Below are 24,176 nucleotides of genomic sequence, written 5' to 3'. Positions count from 1 at the left end.
GAAGGGGGTTTATACCATAGAAATAACATTTATGTTCATGGATGGATCATTGTCATATAAATCATTTACACAAGGGGAATGATTATCATGTTAGTTTAATTGTTGGAATTCTTTTAGAACATGTAAGTGTGACAGAGATTCTGCTTAACTCAACATCAGATAAAATTGTGATTTGTGAGACATGTTGCCAGCATCTCAGTGTAGCACCAGATAATGGCCCATTATTTAGATTTGAATGAGAACCTAAGCTGTGAGAGGACTCAAGCTGTGAAACATTTCTCCGTGCATATTTCAGTCTTTCCAACTGTTTTTGCAGCTGGCCGTAAGCCAAAAACCCAAGTGCCACCAGCCATTTCCAGTGCGTCTCCAGACCTGAGTATAAAGAAGAAGCCAAGAGAAGGCAAAGGTAATTCAGTTATTTTTAAAAAACATTTTATATTGTTTATATTATTTGTGTATTAATATTTTCAGTGTTTTGATTACATAGCAACAATACCTTAATGCTCTATTAAGAATGGTTGCAACCTTTCTTTTGAATGTAAATGTGTTGATGTGTCTCTTGCAAACTCTTGAAACTGTTTATTTGCTGCTAGATTTTTGGTGCACCAGGTACCTTCTATAAGTAAGAATTGAACATACACTCATTCAAACATGCTGGAAGGTGTGCTGCTCACTTCAGATTTGCCACTGCAGCCAGAGACATGCAGAGTATTTGTGTTCCTGTTCAGTCATAGTGGGTTGAATAGCTGTGCCTAGGGAAAATATGTAGCTTAAAACTTCTCAGCAGGCAACTGAGGTAGTCCTGTCTTAAGTTTGGGAGAGTTTCTTCAGATATTTGCAATGCACAGGACTGCTATTCTTATAAGATACCATTCTGTTGTGGTGTGGCCTGCTTTTTTGTGCTGCTAAAAACAGTGATATTCCAGAAGCCTGATGCTGAGCAAATGAAGGATTCGTGGTCCATCATCTTTGAGCATTGACCACGCTGGCTGGGACTGATGAGAGTTATCTCAGTCAGTCATTTTAGTTGTATGCTGCCTTCCCAAAGTTAAACCACACTCAAGGCATTTAAAAATTACATAATTGCAAACATAACAAAAGCAGTCGTAAACAATAAGTAGGTCAAGGTAAAGGGACCCCTGACCATTAGGTCAGACAATAAGTAAAACATTGAAAAGTACACAACCAAATTGAACAATTTCCACATAAATCATAAGAGCTAAAATAAAGATACAAAAATTTAGTATCAATAATAGTAACCCAAGCCCAAGAGTTGGAGTTCAGCAACATAGGGGTTGCTACAGCTTTCTTGCCACTGGCCAAAGGTGGTGGTGGTTGTTTTTAAAAAGCTTTTTAGGGATGGAATAACATTTTATCATGCGATATTAATGTTGACCTGTGATGATGTGTTAATCTCACTTGATGACTTGTCATTGCTCACTTCAGCTAATGCCTGATTATTTTCCTCTGTAAGGTTGCTTGAATTGGTGATTCTCAATGCCCAGATGAAGTTAATTTTGTCATGTTTTGAATATCCTCTTAGTGCTGGAGAGGTATGAGGGAGTAAGAGTGAGTGTGGCCCAGAATGAACATTCAGAAATTCAAAAACAACTTCTCTTTGTTAGCTGAACCTAAGTGGTTCTGAAATCACATTTTGCTACCATCTCCCTAGTAGTGTGTGCCCTCAGTTTATTTGAGGTGACCTTGCACAGTATGTTCAGCTCATGGAAGCAGAACACTTGTGTATTCAGAGACGGACTCTAGTGGTAGATTGCCCCCTACTGAACTTCCAGCAAAAAGATGATGCTCTTATTTACATGCATCTCAAAGTGATTTACAACTATACCATAAACACAAACAACTAACTAACTAGATTTAAAAACAATACAGACTTAATATGCAAGGCAGAAACTTGCTTCCAGCTAGAAAAACTTGTCTGAACAAAAATGTTCTCAATTGTTTCTGGAAAGTACAAAGTGTGAGCACTGGTATCTCAACAGGGACACTCTTCCACAAAATAATCGGTAGCTACACAGTAACTCTGAATTCTGATATTTTAGGGACTTAAAAGAGAAATTTATGTAAAATTCAAGCGTATAGTTGTTTTAAATATTTTTCCTAGTAAGTATGTAGAAGTGTCTAGAACTGCAAGGTGGTTTTTGGTTATCTTAATATTCATCTTTCCTTGACAACTTCCTGCTGCTTAGAAGTCTTGGTTAAAGTTGGAAGATGTAAAACAAGGTTAGAGCTGGAAGATTAAAAAAAATTAGATTAGAAGAAGAGTGAATTATATATTGATTTCAGAAAAAAGATATACTGGTGATTTCTAATACTCTTATAAAGTTTTTAAAATAAACTATATTCTTCAGGCTTTCTAATAAAAATCCTTTAAGAAACATTTCAGAGCTGAGCCAGATTAGTTTGTTCTTGACGAACACACCATTGCCAGTAATCCTGCTTCATTATCACCAAAAACTCCTGATAAGATCATTAGGATTGGCTATTTGGGGAGGAACAGAGTTTGTTTGAGACCCATTGAAAAAATTAATGCCCGGAAGCTCAGAAGCTCCAGTACTAAAAACCACAGACAGGAGGGAAAAGGCATTAGTGTCTGCAAAGAACTTGATTTAGCATCATGTGGACATTTTTGGCAACCAACCCCACTCTTTACTTTCTTGTCTACCAGAATTTAGTTTAATTGTGCTTCCACAGCTGTCTCCCTTACACATGGGCTGAACCCATTTCTTCAAGTTTCAAAAACAAGTGCTCACATACCATAGGCCAATGTAATAGCTAGTTGTGTAAGAATATAACGCTCTTCTTCAGTTTTAGAGATCTTTAAAGAGATTAATTGCCTGTTATTTGTATTTTTATCATAGGAAATACAACCTACTTGTGGGAATTCCTTCTAGATCTTCTTCAGGACAAAAATACTTGTCCTCGATATATCAAGTGGACTCAGCGGGAGAAGGGCATATTTAAGCTTGTAGATTCTAAAGCAGTCTCCAAACTATGGGGAAAACACAAAAACAAGCCTGATATGAACTACGAAACAATGGGAAGGGCTCTGAGGTAAAAAGAAAGAAAATGGGGGTGGGGGTGGGATGAAGAATGTTGAAGTTTTTTTGTTTTAAACAAATCACTGTGTTATAGCTGATTTGAAACTTTGCTTCAGGCTTTTTTGGGGAGAATTTTATTTGATAAAATGGCATTTCGCTTTTTAAGCCTGTTTGTTTCTAGTTTTTTTTATTCTTTGTGGCAGCAGCATTAATTATTAAAACAATGTTCTGTTTTTTACCTTGCATGCTTTTTATAATCCCATATGTAGGGGGTATTCATTTATTTTTTAAATATATATACCGCTTGATAGGGTGTTTTGGTTTTTTTTAACAATCCCCACCTCAAAGCTGATTACAAAAAGATAGGTAATTTATGATGGGGAAAACAAGACTCTGGTCATCCCAACAAGGGTTTCTTGATGGTTATAAACGTCATATGAAGGTGCTTCATATGAACATCATATAAACCTTTCTTGTACTTCCCTCCCCTTCAGATACTACTATCAAAGAGGAATTCTGGCAAAAGTTGAAGGACAAAGACTTGTATATCAGTTCAAGGAAATGCCCAAAAACATTGTGGTTATTGATGACAAAAGTGAATGTGGCAGTGAAGATTTATCAATCGCCACCGATGAGAAGTCATTGGAGCGAGTGTCACTTTCTGCAGAAAACCTCTTGAAAGCAGCAGCCTCTGCTCGTGCAGGAAAAAACACTTCTCAGTTGAACTGCACAAGAGCAGAGAAGCCAATTACCAGAGTGGTGAATATCTCCTCACCTGGGCATGAAATGACATCTTGTTCCACAACCACCGTTCCAGCAACAACCGCTCCCAGGTTAGCACTGCATGATTTGCCTATTTGATAGGCCAAAGCTTTGAGGAATAAGTACAGTGTCATTGAATGACGTTGTACCTGTCTTTCTGGAAACATTCTCAGTTTGAATATAGACAGACAGATGTTCTCAGTACAACATCCATAATCCAGATTACTCAAACACAGGAGTTTGAAACGGGATCTGTTAAAGGTGAACTGTTAATCTAGTCTAGCCCTACAGTTTAAAACAAACCTTTTTGGTATTTCTGTTGTGAATCTCAAGCAGTAGAATGAGTAGAGACACAAGTAGCCTTCGCATTTTAAGCATGAAATTTGGCCTGGGGAAGTCTTCAGTTTTCAATTCTTATTTATAGGGAATAACAACATTTTTCTCTGTGTGTGTGTATGTGTGTGTGTATATATATATATATATATGCATGCATGCAAACAGGCCTAGATCTGGGGGAAGTAGTTTATTTAGCAGGTTTGTCCATGTGGCTTGCTTGATCTTAATGCAGTGTTTTGTCCTCATCTATTTGACAGAACTGTTCGTGTGGCCATGCAAGTGCCTGTCGTAATGACGTCTCTGGGACAGAAAATATCGACTGTTGCAGTGCAGTCAGTAAATGCAGGGTCACCGTTGATTACCAGCACAAGCCCAACCACAGCAGCAACCCCAAAGGTCGTAATCCAGACAATCCCTACAGTGATGCCAGCATCTGCTGAAAATGGAGAGAAAATCACAATGCAGCCTACGAAAATAATTACCATCCCTGCTACGCAGCTCGCGCAGTGCCAGTTGCAAACAAAAACTGGTTTGCCCGGGACAGGAAGCATTAACATAGTTGGAACACCACTAGCCGTGAGAGCACTTACTCCTGTGTCCATAGCCCATGGGACACCCGTAATGAGACTATCTATGCCGGCCCAGCAGGCAGGTAGCCATACCTCTCCCAGAGTTATTAGCGCAGTCATAAAAGGTCCAGAGGTCAAATCTGAAGCAATGGCTTTGAAGCAGGAGCGGGAGGTTAAGACGCTGCAGCTTGTTCAGGAAGAAAAGCCTGCAGATGGAACCAAGACGGTTACGCATGTGGTTGTGGTCAGTACGCCATCGGCTATTGCCCTCCCTGTAACTGTGAAAACGGAGGGGATGGTAACATGCGAGAAATGAAGAAAAGGCAGCTATGGACATGAATTACATAGACCATTGTGGAATTAAGTAAACTGACATATTTAGGGAGGCAGGGAAATGGACACAATCAAGAAGTTAACAAAAAACAATACTGATTTTAAAAATTGTTAATAGTTATGCATACGTTTGAAACTTACTGGAAATGAATTGATGTCCCATGTTTCAGTGGGAATTGAACCACATCCTCACGCTGACACAATTGCCTCTTGCAAAGTGGGAAACTGCTAAGCTGATAAGGAAAAATTCAGGGGTCGAGTGGGGCTCGAGGCTCACTGCATTATCAAGATACACTAAGGCATGGAACACTAAGCTGGTTCTGTGAAGGGTTCCTGGTTTATGTCTCTGGGAAGGGCGGCGGGAAAGAGTCTCACTGTTACATGACAAATCTGATGCATTCTAATGTGCATACCAGCAATTATTACTGTGTCTTCACAGAATTCAACTGGTGCTATGTGAATAACTCTGCTACTAGGTATTTTAGAATGTGAATTAAAGGAGAGGATTAAAAAGCTTCTAAAAGAAGATGAAGATCTAGAGGGATTTTTGTATCATACAGCTTAAGCAGATTTAAAACGAAAGCCTTAGACTGATTTTCAGTTCTCTTTCTTGAAATAAGCTAATGGCTTGTTTGTGTAAAGCATTTTTTATTAAAACAATTTTTTAAAGATCTTATACCTAGCACAGTATTGTTATAGGATTACATGTAACATATTTTGTATGGTAGTTAAGTCTGTCAGTTTCTTAATTGTGGACAAAGTGGCCATAGGGTTGCGGTGGCCTTTTGCTGCTGCAGGCCTGGGTCACCCACTTAGCCTCGACATCTGTGCATACATTTCAATTTCAGCTTCTACTCTGTCACTTGAAAGGTCACGCTTGGCATGAACTCTTGTCAGGTAGTTAAAAGAGCCTGTACATTTTTTTTAGTTAAAGTTAGAGGGAAGTACCAGTGTTCAGAATGAACTATAATAGTTTGTATATTCAACATTTAAAGTATATTCTATTTTGTTGTACTCTTGTTTCAAAGTGTATTCAAGTAGGTTTTACTGAAATACAAACATGAAATTTAAGTTTAGTCTCTCTTTTTTAAAAAGTCTCTGGTGTTCATGCAGATAACACAGTACAGCAGTTTCATTCTTCCATTATTAAACTATAAATTCATAATTTGAAGAAGTGTCAAGCAATGGAGTAGCTTAGCTTATTGTGCTATGAAAAATGTAGCAAGAGATAACAGGTTCCACAGTGTCTTGCTTCTGAGGTGTGAATTGTGGCCTGTGTGTTTACTGGCTTGGTTTCATATTATGCATAATGTAATGGTGGTGGAGGGAGCAGTTAGCCCAAAACATTTACCAGTAAGTGTGAAAGGAGGGAAGAAAATTGGGTGGTTTGGAGGCAGACTGGAACAGAATCAGTACAGCCGTAATACCCAGTTCATAACGTGAGCAGGAGGCATCAGTGGAAAACTGCTGCAGAATAATTTTAATAAATTTAAACGTAAGAGACAACTATTTCAAGATACCAAGGACCATTTGAGGAGGTTTCTGGTGTTTCCCATTCTTCTGTGCGTTTTTCCAGCAACACTTGACCACACAAGCAGCATTCGTTCTAACCTGTGAAGGGAAATCATTTTGGGAGTGCAATGTATTTTTGTTGAAAGTACCTATGTACTATAGCAGACATATCCAACCCATCAATACTGATCAATCAGTCAATCATGGGCTTGATCTGGGTTGATCGCGGGCCCAAGGCAGCCGGAGCACAGCACGCACCTCAATATCCAGAAAGACAAGGGCTTCAAAGCAGGCGTGAAAGAGCTCTGCAGCCCAGCCAGTTTGAGGGGGGAGAGAGATGTGCTGGGGGGGGGGGGTTAGGGTAGAAGGAGCGAGTCTCTGATGAGGGAAGGTGGGATCAGGACCAGCAACAGCATCGCCTGTGCAGGGGTGGAGGGAGGCAGGGGGAGAAGACAGGATCGGCATCAGGATTGTCTGAGTGGCGCTCTTTGACTGGTGTGTGTGTGTGTAGGAAGGGGGAGAAGACAGGAACGGCATCGCCCGCCCACCCTGCACCCATCCCTGGGTGGTAGATCGCTGCCGGTTTTTATATTGGATCATAGACCACACCCTACTTCTTGTTGGACATGCCTGTACTAAGTCTCACTGAAAATGCTACTTGCCATCTCCCTTTCTAAATGTGCCAAATCCAGCAGCTGCCCTTCTGGCATAAGGAATATGTATTTATGCTGGGAGTGCTGTATGAAAAAACAAAAAGCCAATCTAACAATATTTTGCAACTTTTTGTGGATGTATGTACTAAACCCGCCTCGCACTGCATCAACTTTGGTGCAAGGTTTTCTACAAGCACCTGTGCCATTCCCAATGTAAGTGTGGGAAGGGGGCGAATAACGGTTAAAAGTGACTATTTCAGCAAGCTGCAGCAGAGGGAAAGGCAGAGCCCACTCGCCTGCAATTTGGTTCCTTCCCTGTTTCCAGTCAAACTGGCCACTTTTAAGAGTGGGAGCCTGAGTTTCATTGTTTTCTTCCCAGCCCTCTTGTAAGTCTGCTGGCAGGGACTATTTACAATACTGTAGTGGCTTTTCAGCAGTTTAGTAGGCCTGGACAATCCTACTTTACTTTTAACGGGGAAAATAATTTAATTTAGTTTTCTTGCTTTTGCAAATTTAATTGAAGACATTCAACAATCCATGGTTCGGAACTACACAGACAAGTTTGAGCTAAGCGGAGAATTCCCTTCCCTTGAAACTAAGCAATACATTAGGGTAGTATCTCTCCCTTGAAGGATTTCCCCTTTTTTATAAGTAACTCACTGTTAACTGTGCAGTTCATGTCTTGGTTTTTTTTTTTTACTGCTGGGCACACATCATAACAATTCTTTGACACCAGAGTCAGTTCAGCAAAATCCCAAATAGCAGATTTTAATTTCCTGTTTTAAAATCAAATGCACACAGGCCAAGACCCTTTCTTTTCTGGCTATCACCCTTACGCAGATGTTAGGCAGCATCAAACCTGCTTATTAGATGTATATCTTATTTTAAAAGTACCTCTTAAACGTGTATGGTCTTTCCAGTGTCTTCACAAGCAGCCAATACTCCACACTAGCACAATGAATTCCATGAATTACTTGGAAGTCAAGACGTAAGCCCCAAAGTTGTTACGACTGGCAGTGCAATGGGCTAAAGATTTTGTGTTAGTTGTAGTGGTTTGTTAACAACACAATCCAAAGGTGATTTTACCTTGGTGGAAAGGGCACCTGCTAGTTCAAAATTGGGGTCTTAAGTGGGTAGCAGGGATCCCAAAACAAAATCTGTTTCCTGCCTTGCAACAGTAAAAGTACTTTCCACACAGGCAAAGCCACCCCTGGACGCAGTCCAAAATCTTCAGCTGTAATTGGCTCAACTGCCCACCTGTGTCACAGGGCCTCTGGTCGCCATTCCGACTCCTGCACTAATTCGAAGGGTTGCTATGCAACGTTGACAAAGTTACTCGGGTCACAGATGGAGTACGAAAAGGAAGTTGTTCAAGAGAATGAGGGGAAAGTAAGAGACAGGCACCTGAAAGGGGGGAAAAGTGGAACCTGGCATTGAACATGGGTGGGAAAAGACCTTGGGTTGGACAGATGAGCTACAGTCCTTCATGCATGGAGAAGAGAGGACATCTCATTTCCTACCTACTTTTGAGGGCTGCCTTCCCACTTGGTAGCCTGGCATTAAGAGGAAACAGCTTTGTCCCTGTTCACATTCCCTCCCATAAGAGCTTCATGGATTAAGGTTTACAGTTGCTATTGTGGCTTTGTCAGCTTTGGTGATTGTGGGTTGACAGCACATTCCTAGGCATATTAAGTTGAAGGCAGATTCTCCTGAGTTCAACAAGACATGGGGACTAAAAGCAGATGGAGGTCTCTCAATTCAGGTTGGGACTGTGGTAGCCTAGGGAATTCTTGCTGTCCATAATGTTCTGCAAAGAAACTTCTTCCCAAGCAACTTCGCTGTGAAGCAGAGAGGGAATTGGCATGTTCTCCCCTGAATAGGGCAGCTTCAACACAGCAAAGGTTGCAAGCTCAATAGCGCTTCTAAGGTTGACCAGTCTTGCCTCAATTTACTCAGGAATGAGACATAATCCAGTGCAAGTTCAGGAATATTTTAATTAGCTAACACCAGTGCTAAAGTCCTTTACATGTTCAAAATGTAACGGGTCCTACACTACCAAAGTTTGGTCATTCAGCACATCTTTAATTGCAATATTGAAAAAACACCCTATCGTGTGTGATACCCTTTTGGCCCACTTCATTCAAATACAGAATAACCATGCTACACTGAGGGCAACTGCTCTAGCAAAAGGTCTTCAAATAAAGATCTGAATGTGTTACAGAATCAGTCCTCCAAACCAGGGGACGGTGAAAACATAAAGCATGCCTCAAATTTAAGTAGCCATGTTTTTTGTTGGTTGGTTTGTTTTTTCTTCTAATATCACAGCAAGGTGTTTAATGACAAAAGTGTCTTTCGACAAGAGAGTTGAAAATAAAACCATTAGTTCTCTGTTCATAAATAACCACCCCCCTGAAGTCTTCAGAAGCCCATTTTAAAAGGCCACTGCATAAACACAGTACATCTTTTTAAATATAAAAAACAACCACACACCCACACATCCAGCTACTTGCACCTATCTATAAAAGCCTGTCGGGATCTTCATTAAATGTGAAGTCACATACTAAAGACAGGTGGTCTGAGGGGTAAGTGAAAGACGGTAGCCTGTTGGGTCCAATTTGCTCCTCAGTCAGGAGACTGAGAGCAGCATTCACGTTTAAGGCATGTTGGGAGTACCAGATGTAATCGAGGGTGTGCCTGCACTCTCCAGAGGGTCGGATCTTCCACGTCGTATAGGGAGGTTCTGACAGTCCGTCTGCACTCAGCAGCTTGTAAGCGCTGTTTAGGTTCAGGCTAGAATTTGAGAATTCCTTGTACACCTCTTCGGTGGGCTCCGCGTTGAAATCGCCACAGACGATGAGAGGGACCTCTGCCTCCCGGGTGATCTTCTTCAGGTTCTCCAGAAGATCGGCCCCTTGTGCAGACCTAAATCTCTCCCAGCCGTTGCGAGCTTTCAGGTGAGTAACAGCAGTGCAGAACAGTTTGCCGGTTTCGTTACATTTCAGAGTCTGAGCAATGGCGACTTGGTTGGTTTTCAGCTTCATGGCGGTCAGCCTGATGTTGGTGCTGTTGACGAGAGTGAACCTGTCCTTGAGGAAGAATAAGGCACAGCCGTCTGGCCCATTGTTACATTCCACGTCTAAACATGGAGACCACGGTTTAGGGAAGAAAGTACATTGGTAGCCCAGCCGGCTGAGCAGAGGCTGGAAGGTGTCAAAGTAGTGGTCCACTTCCTGTAGGCACAAGATGTCTGGCTGATATGCCAGGATCTCTTCTAGAATGAGGCATTTCCTTTCTTCCCACCTCAGGGCTTCCATCGGGCACTGAATAAAGCTGTCCTTGCCTTCTCCAAGAGCTGGAAGGAAAACAATAAACCCACAGCATTATTTTCCCTTCCAAAACACACTTATGGGGAAACAAGTAGCCTATTCCATTAGTTAGAAAAGCGTTGCAATATAAGCCCACAAAAGTTGGAAATTATTTTTTACTAGCCAGCTAAGAGACTAGAAGCAGTTTAAGCATGGTGATGAGACGTGTGTCTAAAGAGCACCTCAAGCTTCTAAAATACCCAGTACTCCTAAAGGTTTTCAACCTCCTGTATTCTTTCTGCCACGAAATCATTCAAGGGACCTTACAAAAACAGATCAAATATATATATACCCAAGGCTGTGTCTACCACATACTTACAGTGGTACCTCTGGTTATGTACTTAATTCGTTCCAGAGGTCCATTCTTAACCTGAAACTGTTCTTAACCTGAAGCACCACTTTAACTAATGGGGTCTCCCACTGCCGCCGCACAATTTCTGTTCTCATCCTGAAGCAAAGTTCTTAACCTGAGATACTATTTCTGGGTTAGCAGAGACTGTAATCTGAAGTGTATGTAACCCGAGGTACCACTGTATTTAAAAAAAATAAAATCGACCAGAGTTCTGTAGCTTGCAAATGATGCAAGGTAAGCAAACTTACGTGCTGCTCATTTCACAGAGCTACTTTTGATGCCCCCAGTTCTCCCCATGATTATGTATAGAGATAGAAACCCTGCCCTTTTGAACCCTTCCTCAGCAAACACTGCCAATAGTTTTTCCAAGTCTCAAAAATATTATATAAGCTGAAGCTGTTTGGATGCAACAGTCCAAGGTCAATACACCAGATTTTCCATGTTTTCTCTGCATGGATCACCTTGACTTTTGCCCATTATACTCTAGGACAGTGATCAACTGTATTCTGCCTGTATTTTCCCAGCCACAACCACATTTGGACTCTACAGTGACTCAAGAATCAGGGTTTATACCTTGTGCAAGGATGTTCCACTGCATGACCCTAATAGGTCGGTGGCTTCTGGAAAAGCTGGTCCTCAGGTTCACAAAGTCCCTCTGGAACCGGGCAGGACGTTTCTGAAGAACCATCTGGCATTCTTCAAGCAGATCCTTGGGATCAATGGGATCCAAGAAGTCAGGATCCGTTTGTTCCAAGTATTCCTGGTGTTTGGAGACAGCACCAGTACTCAGAGTCTTGGCAAGAGCACTATATAGCCTGCTGGTACTGTTGCCCATGGAATAAACTGAAAACGAAGCAAAGAAGAGGCAAATTCATCAGTAAACGCCCATCCCTGATTAGCTAAGACACAGCAAGGTTTTCTGCACATAAATCAAAGCAAATGAATTCACCACTGCACTTCCTTCCATAATGCAATATATGTGACCCAAGAACCAGTACAAGACCAGGACCAGGACATTCATATCTCCATGCCACCATGAAGCTCACTGGGTGGCCTTGGACCTGTCCCAACCTTTTAGATTAATCTACATCTCAAGTGTTGTTGAAAGGATAAAACAGGCAGAAAATTATTGGCCCAGCTGCTCCCCTTGCCCCACAGTTCCCATCATGCAATGGTGAGAGCAAGGACAAATCCATTGGCACAGCCCCTCTCTTCTCCTGTAGATGATTGAGAACCCTGACTCCACCCCCGCTGCTGCAGACAGCCCCCCAAATGGGGTGGTTGTGTCCCCCCCCAGGAATGACAAGGGGGCATGCAAGAGGGCCAGAGCCAAGGGGCTCATCCCAGTTCCCTATCTCCTACAACGGGCAACCGAGCCGGATGGACAGGGTATAAATAATAAAATTATTATTTGGGGTGGGGAGCAACTGAACAGGGCTTTTGTGACTACCTAGGGATGCTTCCCCCCCCAAAAAAAGTTTGCTTTGTTCAAGGTTTCTGAAGCCCAATTATGTGTAGCTCTGAAACTGCTTCTACTTTTACACCCCAAGTTATTTCTGTGGTTACTATGTAGTTCAAAGTTTAACACATCAAACGGATATAAAATTCAGGCAAGCTTCTATATAAGCATAACGTTAATCCCGTTGGGTTGATTCAAAAGGCTTCTCACTCTTTTACATAACTAGAGATGCGAGGTCCTGGGGTTTTTAAGGCACCCCAGAACAAAGAAACCCAGAATAGGTGTTGCAGAGCGGCAGAGGCAGATATTAAGTTCAGTTCTGTAAGTTTATTGTGCTAGCCGAAGGCCATAACAAAAGCGCAGAAACAGAAACAATTTCAAATGCAAAATATAAAGCAAGGCATCCACTAAATCAAACAGAAGGCTCAATTTCTAGTGATACTGTAACCAGAGAGCTTCCGCCACCACACCAAGTGTATTTCAGATTTAGACTTATCAATCCCACATACAGTTCACGGCTATTTTCTCCTATTCCTTCCTCCTAATCTTCCTTGCTGCCAACTCAAAAAGGGCCACTTTTATGAGTCACTAATATGTTGGAGTCACTCAGTAATCACTGAACCCACTCCACTGGGAAACGGCTGCTTCCTGGAACAAACAAGGGTTTTAGAAAGCAACTCCTTGGGTCAGCATATAAGGGGCAAAATAATAAATAACGAATACCATTTTCTACTTGCAAGGGCCTGCATATACACCGTCTAGCAGTTATTAAGACACTAGCTACAGACATGGAAACCTTTCATGTAAGATATATTTTCTCCCAGTCCTGGCATGCCTTCGTTTTCCAGAGTAACTTGAGTAGATAATTCTTAATGCTTCCCTCAAGGGTAAATCTCATTGTTAAAAAGCCACGAAGAGCGTATTAACTTTACAACAAGGTCAAGAACAGATAAAGGAGTGCCCCACTCCCCTCACCAAGCTAGATGTGTGCAGTTCCCCCTCTTAAAAATTGTAAACCTCAGCTCACAATTTTAGGGGTTTTAAGCTTTATATCTCACAATCTGCCCAAGTCACAAGAAACTGCTAGTTTCCCTCTCTCTCTCTCCCTCTGTGTTCTTTTTACTCAAATCCAAAAATGACTTTATTGCATTGCTGGGTATTTTCTTCCAGACTGCATAATGCAACTACTTATGCTAGAAATAGCAATCGACCCCAAAGTGTGGCAAAACAAACACAGAAGAGCAGGCACTTCTTAGCAAACTGTCTGGTTCCTTACGTAATCGCCCGTGCTTGCCAGGTTTTGCAATGCCTGACTTGACTTCCCACCACAGGAAGGCCAAATCGGTCACGAATGTCCTGTGCTGACCATTGCTGCATCACTGATATTTCGCAAACAGAGAGACAAAAGCTGTGACTACTACTGCCGTTCATTGTTACCCACTAAGGATAAGGGGAGGGGGAGGGAAAGAGGAAAGGATGCCTCTGGAAGAAAAGAAATTTGCCTAACAGGACGTTTTTTTACCAATTAAGGCTGTGCAGGAAGGTTAAGAGCTCTGACTTTCAAAGACAAGTTTAGTTAAGGGGGGCCGGAAGTGTGAACCCAGCGATCGCAGTTACTGCACAAAAAGCACTACAGCATACTAACGTTGCATACTAGCATTGCATTTTAAATTTGTTATCTGAAAACAAGTTAGTTTCGTTTACTTGATTTCTCAGCAACATCATTTCAATTCTGAGAATAAGTGTAAGATTGCTCTGCTGAGTTCTATGGGACTTACTCCCTGGTAAGTGAGCACAGGGTTGCTGCTTGACTTCCCCCCATAATATCAAAAAATGCAAGCAATTTTGGAATTTTCTTCTTGCATATTAACAGCACAGCCTTGAATTAAAATCACGCTAAGTCATAGGGGCCTCAAATCGCAATCACAGCACCCTTCGAATAGGGTTCGAATCGGCAAATCTCGCTGCCGATTTATAACCATATTTCCAAAGACATGACCAGGCAGGTCTCCTTTGTTACTCTATTCCTGTCCCAACAGTTGCTAGACAAAGGTTAAAACTATGTGCAGTAGAAATGCAAACGAACATCCACACAAACTCGTAAACACTTCGAGGGTTTCTAGAGTTCTGTTAGTCTCAAGCACTAGGCTTTGCAATACATCTCTAATGAAAACACAATACTGAACGAGGCCGTTAATCTTGCATACACACCTGAAAAGCCGGAAGAATGCATCAACGTGCGGAATAAACAACTCTAATGGTGAATCTCGCACAGAACAGCCAGCCTTCGACGTCATGTGAGCAGTCTCTCTTTCTGTTAACCTTGCCCTCTGGCGACACCTAGTGGCCCCTCACAAAATTGCGTCCGATGGAACTTCCATTGTCACAATTAACCCCTAGCAATTCTAGAAAAGACGAGATTTTGAAAATCTGCTCTTGCACGGCAAGTCAACGCCGCTGCATGCTGAAGCGCTGGTCACGAGACCAAAGGAGGCTACCCCGTGGTAGCTTAGCTGCATGAAGCTCTTGTGTCAATGCAAAGTGGTTGGGTTTTTTTTTGGGGGGGAACGCTATTTTCGTTCCCACGCCCACTCAATAATCCACCAGGAGATTGAACAGTGTCGCCTGTGAAGAGAAAAAAACACACAGGCTGCACTTCACACTGGCCTCCTTGACAGGAAATGCACAGCCTCCTGCTTGCTCTTTGCACCGTGCAACTGAGATCCCCCTGATTTATATAACAAGACAAGCACTCCTGCCCGTTAACGCCTTAGCAGTTCCCTTACGCAACCACTTTCTAGCATGCCTTTAGTGAGTAAGCAGATTTTCTATCATTATTGCCCTTTCAACTAAATTCCAGAAAGTTCACTGGCTCTTGCATGAGATGGTGATTTATAGACTAATGAGAACATGTTAAAACTTTAGCAACACACCTAGGCTTGGAATGTGCACTCTGGAGACGGAATTGCTGGGTCACAGCACAACTCCAGACACTTCTACTCACAAGCAAGCCCCACTCAGTTCAAGGGGCCCCAGGAAAGTGGGTACAGAGTCCCAGCATTTTAATGTCCTCAACTCTTTAAATATGAGATGGCACTTTTGCCCCAGCTTTGCCCTACTTTGGCAGAGAGTGAGTGTGTGTGTGTGTGTGTGTGTGCGCGCGCGCGCGCTGTGTGTGTGTTTCCTTCTTTCTCCTCTGCATTTCTCCATCTTCCTTCCTTCCAGTCCTACACAGGAAGCTGCCTTTCAGTCAGATCATTGGTCCATCTACCTCAGTATTACCTGCACTGACTGGCAGAAGTCCTACCTGCAGATGCAAGAGACTGAACCCAGAACCTTCTGCACGCAAAGCAGATAGTCCACCGCTGAGCTACCAGTCCTTCCCCAAAGTTACAAAGCTCCTTCACTTCTACTTTTTATACACCCGCCACAAAATGACCCAAAACTTAGCAGTGATCCACTCTGGGAAAGTGGAGAAGCCCCTTGTGGGTCCCAACTCAAGAGCTGAAGACTAGTGACCTAAATGGCGGGCTGCTTTTTTCTGATCAGGGAAAGTAATGAAGGAACTTTGAGGACCTATTGGGGTTCCCTAGAAGCCAAGACTGTCCATTCTGAAGGAAATCAGCCCTGAGTGCTCACTGGAAGGGCAGATCGCGAAGCTGAGGCTCCAATACTTTGACTCATGAAAAGAGAAGACTCCTTGGAAAAGACCCTGATGTTGGGAAAGATGGAGGGCACAAGGAGAAGGTGACAACAGAGGACGAGATGGTTGGATAGTGTTCTCGAAGCTACCAGCATGAGTTTGACCAAACTGCGGGAGGCAGTGGAAGACAGGAGTGCCTGGCGTGCTCTGGTCCATGGGGTCACGAAGAGTCGGACACGACTAAACGACTAAACAACAACAACAACAACAGAAGCCAAGACTATACATAGCATTCCATACAGCAGGTATTAACTCCAGTTAGGGCCTCTTTATCTAACTTGGCCTTGTTGGTTCCCAATGCCAGTCGTTACAAGTTCTGATTTATTTGGTCTACTGATTGCACTTGGATTTTAATTTTATTGCATTTGTGCTGTAATGTTTTATACTGCAGTTTATACTGCTACTGCAATGCTGCCTGGAGAAGCTTTCAAGGCAGGCAGTATATAAAATATTCAATCAGTAAAGAGGCAGTATGTGCATAATACTATCCCAGCTTGTTTGCATCGCTGAAGTAATCCTGAAAGGTATAAACTGCTTACTTCCCTGGGTGCCTGCAATAGGTTGTTCCCAAAGTACATTGCAAAGCAAATGACCACAGAAAAAAACAACAACCAATCCTGTAGTTCTGAAACATCCTGTGCATGTTGCCTGGACATTTTCATCTGTGCTTCTCCCTCATCATCTTTTGCCTGCCTCCTCCCCTTCGTGCAGAGTCCGTAGTTAATATGCACATTTTCTGGCAGCAACAGCCCAGAGAGGATCTTTGGAGCAACAACATACACAGGATTGCACACAGTAGCACAACTGTCATTCCTCTCCTCCTCAGACCAAGATTTTGCTTTTGTAACTGCAGGTAACAGAATCATGCTGAATCACCCTGAGTTGCTGCAATATCTTGGGGGTGTTTTTCTCCCATTTGGTGTAGCCGCACAACCCGCAACCAGAATCCAATCCGTTTTCTGCAAATCATGGTGCTCAGCTCAATCGTACAAATGGACACAAATCCGACAAGAAATGGCAATATTCAAAAACCAGGTGTGGGGGGGGGAGGGGCGTTTCAACTTCCTAGGACAATCTGCATGCGACCTATGAGTTGCCTTCCTGGGGCAAACGAACTTTAAAGGAAGACTCCAGTGTCTAACTGCTTAATTACTACTTCAAAAGGGTCTGTGGAATCACTTGTAGACCGGACTGGGGCAAAGGATTTGTAGGAAATTGTGTGTGCAAATTAGCTAACCAATGCCAGAGGTGCTTGAGTTAACCACTGTACTGCAAATCACCATTAATTAAAAAATTATCGCCACCTGTACTTTTGTGCATTTCGTTTCTCTCTTGACATTGATGTTTGTATCTCCCTCCTCCCCAAAGTATATACCTGTAATGTAGGGAAACAGTTTGTGCATCTGGTGGCGAATTGGACTGAAGTCCACAAAAGCTTGCCAGCCTTTAAGGTGGCTAACATGGCTTCTCCCCTGGAAATAAACTGCTTGGGAAATGCTGCTGCAATGCAACACAGCACGGCTGCTGCTGCAGCAGCAGCAGTTTTCCTAAGTAAGCAAAGCACAGCAATCTTCCTAAGAACATGCAAGTTGCCCTGATAGGAGTAGATTCCACATAGCTTGCTATCTGCTCTTCGTTTTGACATGATTATTACCGCTTGCTTTGTTACAACTTGAGATCTGGGTAGCCACAGTTAGGAGCAAGGCTCTAGAGAGGAACCTAGGAAATGAAAAGTCCACAACCGAGCTACTTCTATCTAACCTTGAGGCAAAAGAATTGGCCAGACAAGTTGTGTAATCATGGCTATGTCAGCTACAGCAAGTCAATCAATAATGCTGATGTAACGACAGTAGATTCCACGCAGAATGCCAATATCGAGAGATTGACGCAGCAGTCCTGCACCCCCACCGGCAGCCGTTAGAGCCACTTGACACACTGTGTTTAACACAGTGTATCTGTGTATCTGAAGAAGTGTGCATGCACACGAAAGCTTATACCAAGAACTAACTTAGTTGGTCTTTAAGGTGCTACAGGAAGGATTTTTTTTTATTGTGTTTAACACTGCAATCCTAAAAGCATGCTTGCTCGTAAGTAAATACAGCTGAGCTCAATGGGGCTCTTCCCCTAGTAAGTGGGCCTAGGCTGGCAACCTAAGTCATACCTATAATATGCTATGTGTATAAACACACACACAAACCTCAAGTTGCAATCAGTTCAACAGCATTTCCAGATAAGGGTGCAACTCTAAACCTGAACATGCTTGTCCTAAGCATCATGGATTGCCAGGGGGTGACAGAATGTCCCAAGGATGGGCTTGCACTCCTAATGAACATTGGACCATAAGGAGATTCTCTAAAACAGGCATAGGCAAACTCGGCCCTCCAGATGTTTTGGGACTACAACTCCCACCATCCCTAGCTAACAGTACCAGTGGTCAGGGATGATGGGAATTGTAGTCCCAAAAACATCTGGTGGGCCGAGTTTGTCTATTCCTGATCTAAAACCCTGGAACCAATCAGGACTTTCTCTGTTTTGTGGATCTTACTGGGCCCAATTGGCTCCCAGCCATACAACAATTTGGCTGGATGCAGTATCCTAAACCCAAGAGCATTCCTAGCCTTCAGTCTCCCTTTTTTGGGGGAAAGCTGGTGAATGAGCTACTTGATCTCCAACAGCCTTGTTTACATCCGCAGCATGGCACGGGTAGAATCCGTTGAACCACTACACAGATTGTAGCTCTGGGAAGGGAACAGGCGCCTCCTAACACCTCTCGGCACCCTTAACAAACTACAGTACCCAGAATTCTTTGCAGGGAGCAAAGACTGCTTAACCTGCTTTAATACTGCTTTAAATGGATAGTGCAGAAGATGGAGCCTAAGTCATACTAAAGAGCAGACCCAATTAAAAAATGGACGTGAGTTCATCATGGCTAACTGATTTCAGTGAGTCTGTTCCAAGTGCATTTTCGTCACATACCACTCTGTGTGTTTTTTTAAGAAACGAAAAGCAAATCCATTGCTTCCCGTCTGAAATTGAAATGCTGTATTGCACTTTTGTCTCATCCTCTCCCCCTCACATGCTTTCACAATGAGCAACTCATGTTCCACGAAACCAAATCACAAGACCTCTGCAGATTTCAAAGGGCTTCATGGGTTTTGAGAGTGAAGATAATAAATGTAGGGAAATGTTAGGATATTGACGTATCTCTAAAACACCTCTCGGTTAGTCCGAGGACCAGACAACATCCTCTCGTACCAGGTCAGGCTACTCAATTGGACCATTGATTCCAGCATTGTCTACAGAGACCACAGCATCTCAGGCAGACCACCTTTCTCGCCACTACCAGATACTTTTAAAACTTGGTATGCTAAAGACTGAACCTGTGATCTTCTGCTTGCAGAGCATGTACCTTATCACTGAGATATGGCCGTGGTCATAGTGATCTAGTGATTTATAACAGAGGGAAATAAGGAAGGCAGATAAGAAGCATAGGCTGATCCACAGTTCTCAAACTAAGGTAGTTCAAATGGATATAGGCAAGACTCCTCTGCAGTTACATAAATGGCACTATGATTGCAGCTTTAATGCAGATTTTTCAACCCTTTTCTTTTACATCGTTTGTGAGAAAAGGTGGCAAATTCATCAGGGGGAAAAACCTTCTCCCTTGCCAGCAATGTGGGTGAGAAAATGACAAGAAGCCTTAGCTCCAAATAGCTAGGTTTTCTCAAGTATGACTCAACTTCGGGGGTGAGGGGACGACAACTAAGAAACTTTCCAAACCTATGTTACAAAAGAGGCAGACTTCCATAAAAATGATGAAAAACTGCACACATGGATTCAGGGCACTCCTGTTTTAAGCATCTTTTTCTGAGAATGTTAGTGGCCAAAAAGTAGGTCCATTTAACATTTCAGCAATGGACTGAAGTGGCATCACACAAGCAGATGTTATGCTCTCTGCCAAAAGGGTCCCTAAATTCTTGAGGGTGACCCTGAGTAACTTCTTGATGGAGGTACAGCAAGCCCACAACCGACACCCACTTAACTTTTGTGCATTCACCTTCATTTGTGTGGCAAAGGAAAAATAAAAACAGAAAGGGAGCAGGATTCTGGGGGAAATGACTCTGGCAATCCCACCCGCCATTGAACCCAATGGGTTTCAACTATACGCGATTCTGGCAGCAGGTGTGATCCCTGGAATGTAATCCCTCCATAAGTTGCGGGCTTTCTGTACACAGAACACAACTTTCTGAGGATCACAAGTTGAAAGAATGCTGTTGCCCTTGAGTCCTACTTGAAAGCTTCCCACTGGCATCCGGCTGGCCAATGCTAGAACCAGCATACAGGATCAGATGGGCCTTTGGCTGAATTCAGCAATAATCTTCTTATATTAGATGCATTCTCAGTGAATGATTGAGGTACCCTAAGAAGCTTACCAACACCTAGACCCAAGCAGGTTAAAGAGAAGACCCAAGATCTTTCTGCTTAGGTTGAATGTTACTGGCTTAGCTGGCATTAGTTAGCACTAAAAGGTGGGGGAATCTTCTGAATTGCAAATGGAGACTGATCCACACCCTGATCCACAATGAACTTAATAGGGGCTTATTTCTGTGCAGACACGCATGCAGAGGACTGCATCGCAAGCCTTTTAAAAAGGTTCCATTGATGGTTATGAGATTTTTCAGAGTTCAAGTAACAAGGCTAGGGTTTCCCAACCTGGTGGCCTCCAGATTTTGTTGAACTCCAAATGCCATCATCCCTGACCAACTGGGGCTGATGGAAACTGTAGTCCAAAACACTGGCAGAGGAAGAGGAGTGCGGGGGGAGCGCACTGCCCCCAGCAGCGAGATCAAAGCAGGGTGCCATCGCGGCTGCCCCCCTGCCCATGCTGGGTGCCAAACCCCTACGGGTGGGGCACCCCGCCCCCAGGACATGAGCCATGCCACTACAGTGTGCCACGCCCCCAGGACGCACCCCAGTCCCGCCACCGCCTGCTCTCCGCCCCGCATGAAGCTCCACCGCTGGTCCAAAATAGGGAATGCTGAGCTAGATGAATTGTAGGCCAACAACAGCTGGGGGGACGGAAACAGGAGCATCTCCTGTGCTTGCCTACACTTCGCCCCATCCAAGATATCCCAGTGTACATTGGACTGTCCCTGTAGGCAGATTACATCGTCAGACAAACTATTTCTTGGTCAGCTTTCATGTAGACCATCTGAAAGGCTGATGAGCTAAGAAACAGTAGTAAGGTAAGTGAAAGGCAGATACTTGTTGTGAAGCAGATTTTCAAGCAGTCTTGGTACATTGTAATTTATAGAGTGCAATTGCTCTCACTCCTCAATTTAAATACCAAGAAAGCCAATAAGAACCTAAGAGCAGTCCTGCTGGGTCAAACCAAAGGCCCATCTTAAATCTAGTAGAAAAACCAGACACCTCTAGGGAGGAAATTCATAAGCAGGACATGATGCCAAGACACATAAGATCATGAGAAGAGCCTGCAGGATCAGGCCATTGGCCTATGGGAAGTCCAGCAACAGGATTTAAGTGCAACAGCACTCTCCCCTTCTGTGGTTTCCAGCACACTGCCTCTGGAAGAGGAGGTAGAACATGGCTTTATCCTCCATGAATTTGTCTAGTCCTTAAAAAAAATTCATACAAGCTGGCTGGCCATCATTGCCTCCTGTGGGAAGGAGTTTCATAGTTTAACTATGTGCTATGAGAAGTACTTTCTGCTATCTGTCCTGAATCTTCCAACATTCAGCTGCATTGGATGTTCTAGTGTTATCTATGAGAGAGTAAAATTCCTCTGTCCACTTTCTCTACCCCCTCATGTGTAATTTGATATACCTTCATCATGCCTCTTCTTACTCGCCTTATCTCTAAACTGAAGAGCCACAGGCGCTGTAAACTTTCACCATAGGGGAAGTTGCTCCACCCCCTCAAACATTTTGGTCGACCTTTTCTGATCCTGTTCCATCTCTGTATTTTTAGCAAATACTTTTAACAACCCGTAGTGAGCAGCGGCTTTCAAGTCGACACGAATTTCAGTTCCTTAAAACCATTAATCATTGTGCACATGGAAAGGGTGACACACTGTGCACAAATGAGCTGACAAACTACAGCAGAGGGGAACACGTCTTGAAAATGTTCTCCGAAGCATCACATTACTTTTTACAACCCAAATGTGCACCTACACTCAGGTATGGCACCGTAGATTTCCTTGGCGTCGTTTTGAAAATTAAACAAAAATATTTTCTGTGGGGAAGGAGATAAAGAGCAGGATACGGCATACTGCTTTTCCCTGGGCACAAATACGTCTAGGAATAGGAACTCTGGCATAGTTAGAGGGGAAATATGCAAAAAGCACTCCTTGAAATCCCCAAGCAGCACATGCTTTTCTCAGAGTAGAGGTAACTTGGAGAATTAATCAAGGATGCGAAAACTTATCTCAACAAGGTGGTAAAACAGAGTGCTCCCTACAGGGTATGTAATGTATGCCTGGCATAAGATCCCATTCACTGACTTTCTGGAAGAAGCAGCTTTTAATGAATCAGCTGCCAGTTTAAGGCTGTCTTGAGTTCATTTACTTAATAAATAAGGCTGATGGCTGGCTCCTTATTAATAATATATTTTTTAAATAAATCAGAAGCCTTGTATCTAGCATGTGTCCAGCCTTCAACCAAGACAAAAGCAGAGCAAAAAGTACTCTGGATAATCCTTATTTATTTATTTATTTAAAGAAACCATGCTAGAGTTTAGCATAGGTAGACCGTGGGCTCCACAGATCTGGCTTGGAAAACTCACTTCAAGCTATCCATGGGTAAAACGTAACGGCGACCTACCTCACAAGGCTACTGTAAGGATTGATAAGATACAGAAAAATGATGATGGCACTTACCGTGAACCTTAGAGGTAAGGAGACGAACACTACGCAGGAGACGAACTCGTTAGACTACCTGTACCCCTTTAGCAACCACCTCTCGACCGATCAGCCCCCACCCCGCGTCTTTATTAGAACGTCCGAAACCCAGCGTTCCATCCATGGAACGTTCGGCGCCCGAGGGTTCCAGGCACTCACCTGCTTGGGAATTCGCAGCCCCCGAGCTTACAGCCGCAGAGCAGCCGTAGTGAGGGGCGGCGGTGACGGCGGCGGAAGATGCAAGGATGGCAGGCGGGGAGAGGGCTCTCTTGACTGGAGCCGGAGACCGGAGCAGCAGCGTCGAGGAGGTGGCGGAGGAAGGCGCGCAGCAGAGGTTGGAGAGGGCCGAGCACAGGGACCGAGCGGGGCTCTGATACATAATAACGCTGCCCTCGGGGAACCGGGCGAGGACAACGGGAGAACCGGGGAAACGAGCCCCCTGGAGAGAATGAGGTCACAAGCTCAAGCGGACCTGCCGCGGAGCCGGAGGAACAGGCGCGCACGAGCACTCACACGCACCCTCGGGGAACGAGGAGCAGCAGGGGAATCCCAGCGGGGCGGCAGCTCACACCAGCCTCCTCAGCACAAGCACGCGGACGCCGCTCACTGCCGCAGACGGGAGCTCAAGCCGGCACAAGGCAAGGCTCACGCCTTCAGCCGGCACTGACGCAACGGGCAGCTCCAAAGCGCAAAAGGGGGGGGGGAGAGCGCGGGAAGCTCAAGCCTCCTGCCCGCAGAAGCGTAGCTCTTCCTCCCGTGTTCAGTTCAAGAGACGAGATGGACACTGGTGGAAGCCGGTGTAAGAAATGCGGGCAGACGGACTCTGGAGCCCAGGCTGGGCTGAGTTGACTGTGCGAGCTCCCCCCGCGCACTGCATGGTATGCCCCAGTTGTGCATCGCTCCCTCCCTCCGCCGCCGCGCCAGGGTTCCCAGCAAGCGGTTTCTCTTTGCTGACGTCACCACGGACGTCACTTCGCGAGCGGGGGCAGGGGGCGTTGGCGGGAGCCGCCTCCGAGTCAGCTGCGTCGCTGCGGCTGGAGCAGGGGCGGCCTCGTCGTCGTCCCCCCCTCTTGCAGCGATGCTCCCGCCCTTGTCTCCTGGTTTATTTCACGCCTCGCTCCCCCGCTTTCCTGGGGGGGGGGGGCAGCGCTTGTCAG

The 24,176-nt window shown here is 44.2% G+C and overlaps 2 protein-coding genes across 7 annotated transcripts in view; one reads left to right on the top strand and one right to left on the bottom strand.

Annotated features, from left to right (window-relative positions):
• The window catches only part of ELF2 (E74 like ETS transcription factor 2), a 39,181-nt gene extending 33,051 nt beyond the window's left edge, over positions 1 to 6,130 (top strand). For all 4 annotated transcript variants that reach the window (XM_083520031.1, XM_083520032.1, XM_083520034.1 and 1 more), the window contains 4 exons: positions 317 to 406; positions 2,880 to 3,072; positions 3,554 to 3,892; positions 4,415 to 6,130. In XM_083520031.1, the coding sequence (XP_083376157.1) occupies positions 317 to 406; positions 2,880 to 3,072; positions 3,554 to 3,892; positions 4,415 to 5,042 (1,250 nt within the window). In that variant the 3' untranslated portion in view covers positions 5,043 to 6,130. The remainder of the gene's footprint in view (positions 1 to 316; positions 407 to 2,879; positions 3,073 to 3,553; positions 3,893 to 4,414) is intronic.
• A 3,068-nt stretch (positions 6,131 to 9,198) lies between these two features.
• NOCT (nocturnin) lies at positions 9,199 to 23,858 on the bottom strand. Of its 3 annotated transcripts, none has more exons than XM_083520086.1 (3): positions 23,179 to 23,858; positions 11,515 to 11,784; positions 9,199 to 10,576 (listed from the first exon to the last, which is right to left on the bottom strand). In XM_083520086.1, the coding sequence occupies exons 1-3, from the start codon at positions 23,396 to 23,398 to the stop codon at positions 9,741 to 9,743; spliced, it is 1,326 nt and encodes a 441-aa protein (XP_083376212.1). In that variant the 5' UTR covers positions 23,399 to 23,858; the 3' UTR covers positions 9,199 to 9,740. The 3 variants fall into 3 exon arrangements, with proteins under 3 accessions (XP_083376212.1, XP_083376214.1, XP_083376213.1); XM_083520088.1 differs by lacking the exon at positions 23,179 to 23,858 and adding an exon at positions 22,999 to 23,061; XM_083520087.1 differs by lacking the exon at positions 23,179 to 23,858 and adding an exon at positions 14,612 to 15,106.
• Positions 23,859 to 24,176: the final 318 nt, after the last annotated feature.

Source organism: Podarcis liolepis (assembly GCF_965112155.1).
Source record: "Podarcis liolepis genome assembly, chromosome: 9".
Lineage (NCBI taxonomy): Eukaryota > Metazoa > Chordata > Lepidosauria > Squamata > Lacertidae > Podarcis > Podarcis liolepis.
Note: the sequence above shows the minus strand (reverse complement) of the source record. Positions and strands in the feature narration are given on the sequence as shown.